An 8760-nucleotide genomic window follows, 5' to 3' on the forward strand; every position below is an offset into this window, starting at 1 on the left:
GCAGGCAACCAGCCACATCTCTCCTATAACATTGCCTTGTGCCACTATCGGCTCAAGCAGTACGCTCCCGCACTCAAGCACATTGGTGAGTCTTGTGTACTTTTGTTTAGATGGGGTATTATGACTTTAATAGAGCCTTGATAACACAGTTACCAAGGAATACAATTGTTCTACTGTGATATTAGCAGATTTTTCTTATGTATCTCAATAAAACAGTTGTTGCTTATTCAAGAAGGAATTACTTTAAATAAATAATCATGGACAAATTTTCCTTATTTTCCCCACCAAAGCTGACATCATTGAGCGAGGGATCCGTGAACACCCAGAGCTCAGTGTTGGCATGACAACAGAGGGCATTGAGGTGCGCAGTGTTGGTAACACTTTAACTCTGCATGAAACTGCGCTGATTGAGGCTTTTAATCTTAAAGCTGCCATTGAATACCAACTCAAAAACTGTGAGTAACTCTGTGCTTTTCTCATTGATAAGTAGAGAAAAAATACTGTATACTTATTTCATGAAATACAGTCTTGATATCAGCTTAAATGCTCTTTGCATATGTTGATGTCCCTGTCAGTGTAAGCCAATGTCCTATTTTTTGAACCTGTCATTGCCCTTTGTGACAGATCAGCCATGGATGGCTTACCACCTAAGCTAGAATATCCAATAATGTTTTCTTCAGTTCTGTTTTCTATTTTTGAGATGCTGGTCCACCAACTCCATTTGAATCTAGTGTGAATCCTAAGATCCTTTTTTGAGGACCTTGCATTGAAGCAGTAAATGGAAAGAAAATTAGACAAACAGAAGATAATTTAAGAGTATTCATACCCTCTTTCATTTATGCTAAATGCTATTAATTTTGGTTAGAATTTAGAAAAATATTGAATAAGGTCAGGACTGTTGTCTGGCTAGGCTTCTAAGTATCATCCCAGGTGCAGGGACCCTGCTTATGGTATGATAATGTTATATCAGTGAAATTTTTGCTCGGATGTGATAGGACATCAAGCAACACGAATAAGTGAAGGATGAAGCTCTGAAAAATAAACAGAAGGAAGATTATGCTTATTATTTTCAGCAAAGCTACATTTACATAATAGCACTTGTGTCCATTTCTATTTTATCATTACAGTAAAATTTAGTGTCAGCTTCACTTGCTCAATATGGCAATATCTGCCTTACCTTTTTTATACCACTCTTATTATATCAGTTCTGTTCACTTCTTTTCACCTTGATTATATTCATTCTGTATCTTTAATACATCCATGTTACATACCATTCTATATCAACCTTATACTTACCTCTTTTATACCCAGTCCTAGGTAAAGTTCATTTTATATGAATCCATTGTTTTGTAGATGAAGCTGCTCGAGAAGCCCTAACAGACATGCCACCAAGATCAGAGGAGGAACTGGATGCTGTCACACTCCATAATCAGGTGCGTTGGGTTTTGTATTCATAGTTATTGTCAGTTTATATGTGGTCTGTTCTTTGATACTTGTGGAAAGGAGAAAGAGTACTGAGGTTGTTAGAGGTTGGCATCTGTAATTGCAATCCTGAATGTTTTAGGTTTTGGGTGGATGGATGACTGGGTGGATGGATGGATGGATGGATGGATGGATGGATGGATGGATGGATGGATGGATGGGTGGATGGATGGATGGATGGATGGATGGATGGATGAATGAGTGGATGGGTGGGTGGATAGATGGATGAATAGATAGATGGATGGGTGGATAGATGGATGGATGCATGGATGGGTGGGTGGATGGGTGCATGGATTGATGGATGGATGAACAGATGGACATATGGATGGATAGATAGATAGATGGATGCATGGATGGATGGATGGGTGGGTGGGCGGGTGGGTGGATGAATCAATGAATTAATGTCTGTCTGTCTGTATATGTGTGTTTATATATATATATATATATATATATATATATATATATATATATATATATATATATATATATATATGTATATTAGTATATAATGTGAATGCTTCACAAATAAATACTGTCTTGGTCTACATGTAGAAAAATATGGTACCCCTATGTTAATATCTCATTATCTCCTCAATCTCAGGCTCTCATGAATATGGACACGAAGCCCACAGACGGCTTTGAGAAGATGCAGTTCCTCCTGGGTCAGAACCCTTTCCCTCCAGAGACCTTTGGCAACCTCCTGCTCCTCTACTGCAAGTATGAATATTACCACTTGGCAGCGGATGTCCTGGCAGAGAACGCACACCTCACCTACAAGTACCTTACACCGGTGAGTAGCTGGAGGGGTAGGGGGCTAGGGGTGGTGATTGAAGGTATTCTGATTGCTGTAAAGGGAAAATGAGTGGGTAAATGAGTAATTTAATCAGTAATTTTTGTTCTTTGATAAAGAGAAAAGGATTAGTCTCTTACATCAATTTCACACTAATAATGTCCTTTTTTCATTATTCTTTTCTCTTCCAATCTACACAGTATTCCTATTTCATCATATTAAAATATGAACTTTAACTTCCAGCACCTCTTTGACTTCCTTGATGCCCTGATCACACAACAAACGTCACCTTCAGAGGCGTACCGCAAATTTGATGAACTTGGCTCACGACACATTGAATTACTACGGAAACTGACCAAGGTTGTGCAGGAGGCTCGCCAGAACCATGATGACGACCAGGTTAAAAATGCAGTGAATGAGTATGAAGAAGTCCTTGAAAGGTTAGATTCCTTCTTCTTTTTATTAATCATAATGTAAAGTAAGAAAACTGTGGACTGTTGATGAAAAATTTAAAGCATTCTTCATTTAATTTCATATATATCAGATAAATAACAGAATAAACTACTTTCTACATACAAACACATACCATAACCTTACAAAAAAGATAGCTAATATTCCCCATTCCCAGATACATTCCTGTGCTCATGGCACAAGCAAAGATCTATTGGGATCTTGAGAACTACTCACAGGTAGAGAAGATCTTCCGCAAGTCAGTAGAGTTCTGCAACGAGTCTGATGTGTGGAAACTGAATGTTGCACATGTGCTCTTCATGCAGGAAAACAAGTTCAAGGAAGCCACTGGGTTCTATGAGCCGATTGTCAAGAAGAACTACGATAATGTAAGTTGTAGATAAGTGAATAAGAAATGTTGAATGGATGAATCATGCTATGAATTTGTATAATTAGGATAATTCTAGTTGTAAGGATGATTGTAATAAGTTTTGTAGCATGGTAAGTCTGTTGTCTATCAAAATTGTGCCTCAAGGTTTGAATTAGAATACCAATAATTAAAGTTCTCATGCTTGATTATAAGTGTGTATGTCCATTTTTGTCTGATTGTATGTATTTGAGTGTGTGTGTGTGTGTGTGTAGGAGGGGAGGCGGGCGTATACATGTGTGTGAGTATATGTCTTAACAAAAGCATATATTTCTGTAACCATATAATACAACAGTAATACAATCTAAAATTATCATATAATGAAATACCTGCTTCCTAAAACACCAAAAACAGATCCTGAATGTGAGTGCCATAGTACTAGCCAACCTCTGTGTGTCATACATCATGACAAGCCAAAATGAGGAGGCTGAGGAGCTGATGCGCAAGATTGAGAAGGAGGAAGAGCAGCTGGCATATGAAGACCCTGACAAGAAAATCTACCACTTGTGCATTGTTAACCTTGTGATAGGGTGAGAAAATAGCTTGATTTTTAATATTATGTAGTCTGTCAGGAGTTTTTGCAAGTTGTATTTGTTTATAGTTGTTAAAGTTGCTTAATTGTCTGTGATATATTATCTTATAGTTTTAGTAAGCCATCTGAGTGAAATGATGATATTCTTCTCTGATAAATTTACCCAATACATCAACAACATTTTTATTGTATACTGTATACTCTAATCAGTATATGCAAGGAATAATTTTGGGAGCTGATTTTTTCCATTGGATTCATTAGTAAATCATTATGAAAATGACCTTTTAAACTTTATTCACTTTCTTATCAGAGTTGTGTGTATTTGTTTTGGTAAAGCCCTTTGAAGGAAGACTATTTAATTTCATAAAACATCATCCTCCACTTACAGAAATAATACTACACATTACAGAGCATACTGATATAATACACACCAAGACAGCAGATTAGAATATGTGTTTTGTTATAATAAATAATGAGGGAAATATAAACTTTATTGACTCCATTTTTCCCCCTAGAACACTCTACTGTGCAAAAGGCAACTATGAGTTTGGCATTTCGAGGGTTATCAAGAGTCTGGAGCCCTATAATAAGAAACTTGGGACTGACACATGGTAAGTATCAGTAGTGAACATGAGCTGTAGCTACTATCCTGTCAATCAGTGAAAGGATATTTCTTTTTAGCACTTGAAAATCCCATGGGGAAAGAACGGTTTATTTTGCAAAACCCAGATTTGTTATATATTCATATTTTGTGATTTGTATTATTCTGCACTCTCTATGGTTTAAGTTGATTGTCCAGTTTGTACCCTTTGTTTTTTAATGCTCAGTCACATTTCTAGTCTAACACAGTTTTTTTTTTTTTTTTTTTTTTTAATATTCAGAGATTTCCATTACATGCAAATATGTATTGAAATATAACAAATGTCAAGGTATTAATTTTTTCTTGTTTCCTTTCAGGTATTATGCTAAAAGGTGTTTCCTGTCCCTTATTGAGAATTTGGCAAAGCACATGATAACTGTGAAGGATTCAGTCATCCAGGAGTGCATACAGTTCTTGGAACATTGTGAAGGTTGGTTTTGCTTTAGAGTAGAGTTTAAAAAGATCTGTTTGTCTTCATTTGTCTAACACTAACACTTATACTCCCAAATCTAGAACCTAAATTCTAATGCACTATCAATCTTGGCAGTCTATGGGCGGAATGTGAAGACGCTGATCGAGCAGCCACTGGAGGAGATGGCCATGCACCCAGGCAAAAACACTGTCACATATGAATCGAGACTTGCCAAGGCTCTCCTGCTCCAGATCCAGCAGATGTAAAGAAAGAGCAAGAGAAAGGGAGAGTGAGAGAGAGAGTGACTTTTACGAGACATTAAAGTCATGGGGATATTTCACTAATTGTCTTATCTATTTAAGATCTGATTGTATATAGAAATATAGAATGTAGATAAAAACAAATATGATACTGTAAAATATTTAATTGATTTAGTAAAGGACATTATGTAAGTTGAGTCATGTATTTGGCGCCTTAAAGTTTGTGATAATTTGATCACTTAGTGCTTTATACACAGTGATACCTTATCAATTATATATGTACATATTATTATAAAGAATATATTTAATAGATTCCAGAACAGATATTATATAGCAAAGTTAATTTTGTTCTCTTTTTCCCTTTTAATTTCTCTGGGAAACAGTGTACTGTAGAATCACAGAATTCTATTTTTGACATATATTTTGAATACTTGAACAGAGTGAAATCTTCTAATGAATGAAAGTCTTCAACTAGTTTTATTTATTTTAACTAATGCAACTGGTATTCAAAGCTACCTGTTGGTTTCTTGCAAATTTATGTAGTAAAATGATATACTTAGCACTTTCCCCAGTGCAAGGGGGTCCCACATCCAAATAAATGTAAGGAACATATCATTCTATATCAAAATAAGAAAAAATACTGTACTGAAAGAATAAAGAACAAAGAATGCTGTGAAGAATAAAGAATAAAAAACTATTCTTTCTTGCTGTTTATATCACTGCAGAAGCTATTTTGAATTGCCCATCTTAACCAATACATATTTTATGATCAGTTCATTCTACAGTTATATTCCAGTTATAAATCTGGAAGACAACAAATAATCTTACTTATTCAACTTTTAAAGTTAACTGGCATTCAGATTAACAGTATTACCTCCAATATATGCATACATAGGCCAAAATTGTCCATTCAAATAACCATGCGCACTTTTACACCCTTATAATTAGTTATATTAGAGTATCAGATAAAGAATTGTGGACATTTTTGTGCAATTTTATCAATATATAACAGAGAATCTTAGTAACATTAGTATGATGGACCAGAGTAAAGAAAATTGAGGGACCAACCTGAAGTACCTATTTGTCTGTAGCTTGTGTTGGCTAATTAATTTATTAATTTTCTTTCTTTTCTTGGTGCTATTGATATTCATTTTATAGTTCAGGACCATATACTGAAGTGAATGTAGAAAATGCCCTATATGTACCTTGATTACACTTGCATGACCAAAGTCATATAAATGAGGATGTAAAAAAAAAATCTGAGTATTGGTACTCTGTGACAACTGAATGAGTAAACATTAGGATCATCCTGTAAAAATCCATATTTATATTATTTCTCTCTCTATCCAATCTAGTGTGAAACTGCTGTAGTGACTACTACAAAAGCATAATTGAAAGTTTTTAAACTGAACTGAGTCATTGTTGTTTGAAGAAACTAGAAAGTAAACAGGATGAACAATCCCCCAAACCCGATCGACCACCCCATTGCCAATTTACACGAACCTTCTTATCCTCACACATGCATGGCACTGTCAACTTGGCAAATTGACCTCATTCCACAAAATGAAGAGAAAGGACATTTGTTATAGCTTTGTGAACACTAGAAAATCTAATAATGTGTTTTTTCCTTGCTTTAGCACTACCATTTCTTGGATGTCTATGTGCATATGAAAGCACTAACCAGGTAGTTTGCCACTGCACACTGTGTATAGGAGAGCATTTCATTGGGACACTAATCCTGCATATGGTCTCCAGCCTCTTGTAGTTTGTCAGTGCATGCTCAGTGGCTGAACTGGATTTATTCTTCCAAGAGCTTCGGAGCTTTATAATTTTTAATGGCCTCTGCCATGGACTCCTCAGTATCAGCTTAACCAACCCCAATTCAGCCTCAAGCTTCTAAACTTCAACAATGACACTTTCTTAAGGAAGAAAATGAAATGCTCATCTTCATCTTGGGATAAAACATGATTTAAATCATTTAAGTTCCAAGTGGAAATTACCTACACTTATTGAGTCAATTCTGACGAGTGATAAAAGCATTCGTCTTGTTTCTCTTATTCAATGCTACCACAAAGATTGATTCCATTTGCAAGAAGTCAATTTTCATCAAAAAGCAAAAGATTTTTGTCTAATCAATCCCATAATTACTTATCTCCACGAAAAAGAATGTTCTTATCTTCCCATTCGTGTCCACTGGTTCAGTATAAACGCTAAAACCAAGAAACTGAAGATAGTTGTTCGTCCTCTAATCCACAGAATGATCTAATATCTCATATGGATAGACATAGTTTAACAATAGCAATAAGCCATGTTACAGAAGAGCCCCTTCGACATCTATATTCCAGGGCACTATCATGCACAATGCAATAGTTATTAAGTAATTATTGAAGATCTTGATCGTTCCTGCTCATTATGTAGAAGTCTGAATATCTGAGAACCTGGTAACAGAAAGTGTCTTATGGCGACCTAAGAAAGTATTGCCAAAACTTTCTTTGGACGGAGAAACTGGCTGGAGGAAATAGGGAAAGTTGAACTAGATCGAAGAAATTAGAATGGGTATACTGGCTGAAGTAGGAAATTTTGACATGTAATTAAAAATGGGGGGAAAGTTAGGAGTGTGGACTAGCTGAAGGAGGAAATTGGGACCGATGAATTGGCTGGAGGAGGAATCTAAACGAAGTGCTGCTACAGCTCAGTTTCTGTAACCCCACCCTCTCCTATCCCTTGTACCAGTCTGGGCGACGGCTTATATGAGGTAGGAGGTTGGCGGGGAGGAAGGGTTCACGAGGGGACCGCCAGAGTGAATATCCCCCTCATTTGCTCACAAAATGTTGTCACAACGAATAATATAGTACGAATTTGTCAGTATATTATTTTGTATGTTTGATGAATAAAGTTAAGGTAATAAACATCATAGCACTATATCAAGGTTCAGTGTCGTGACGCAGGGTAATTATAATAATTGCAATAACCAATTGAAAAGTGTAGGAGGGTCTCCGGCGTCGCCTAAACATTAACACAAATCTTGAAAACTCCATTTCTATACGCCTGCCGAGGGGCATAGATGTTTAGGGAGGTAGAAACAAACTAGAATGATAATAGGAAAGGCATCTACATATTGATTGCAGAGTCAAACACTGATAATTGAAAGATTCAGTAGATTTGTAGCGTGGTAATAGGAAAGCCAACGTTGTAGTTGTAGTTTATATTTTTGGAAAAAAAAATGACAGAACCTGCAACCTTCTGTAAAAAGCGTAGTTTTAGAGAATTGCGAATTTCACACAGGATACGAAAATAATTATATTCTATTATTCAAGAATGTTGAATATATTGGTTACAACCAGAACTTTAAGACTGCAACATATTGCCATCTGTCGTCTGCCTTATGATCGCGATCATGAGCTGTTTTTTTTATATGACAAGTGACTGAAGTTAAGTCACTATTATTTACCTCAATGCCTTTGAAATACAGAGGACTGCAGGAATATCCCTGAAAACCTGGGAGATTGCTAGTTCGGAATGCTGAACGTGCAAGTGAGTGCGCCGATTGACTGATTATTTCGAGACGACGATTCTACTGCGTAACGCCCCTGTGTTGCAAAATCGTTTCGTATTATCAATTTAATACAGTTCAACTGTTACGTCGTATGAACAAACTAACAACGAGGTAGAAAATTCATTGTCCTCGCAGACCGTCCCCACCAACTCTCCTATCCCCGTTTAGCCCGTCGGCTCAAAAACTTTGGATCATAACAGTACACGTTAAA

At 36.2% G+C, this 8760-nt stretch overlaps 1 protein-coding gene across 1 annotated transcript; it reads left to right on the plus strand.

Moving 5' to 3' along the window:
• Nucleotides 1-5690, plus strand: Ttc30 (tetratricopeptide repeat domain 30; the record flags this gene model as incomplete). The annotated part of the gene is given in 10 exon segments (XM_070120729.1): nucleotides 1-85; nucleotides 291-455; nucleotides 1354-1433; nucleotides 2084-2272; nucleotides 2516-2712; nucleotides 2901-3111; nucleotides 3504-3679; nucleotides 4197-4292; nucleotides 4639-4751; nucleotides 4869-5690. Coding segments are annotated over 10 exon segments (1443 nt in total), but the record flags the coding sequence as incomplete, so codon positions are not given.
• Between the last annotated feature and the right edge of the window lie 3070 nt (nucleotides 5691-8760).

This window comes from Penaeus vannamei, chromosome 4 (genome assembly GCF_042767895.1).
Source record: "Penaeus vannamei isolate JL-2024 chromosome 4, ASM4276789v1, whole genome shotgun sequence".
NCBI classification, from domain to species: domain Eukaryota; kingdom Metazoa; phylum Arthropoda; class Malacostraca; order Decapoda; family Penaeidae; genus Penaeus; species Penaeus vannamei.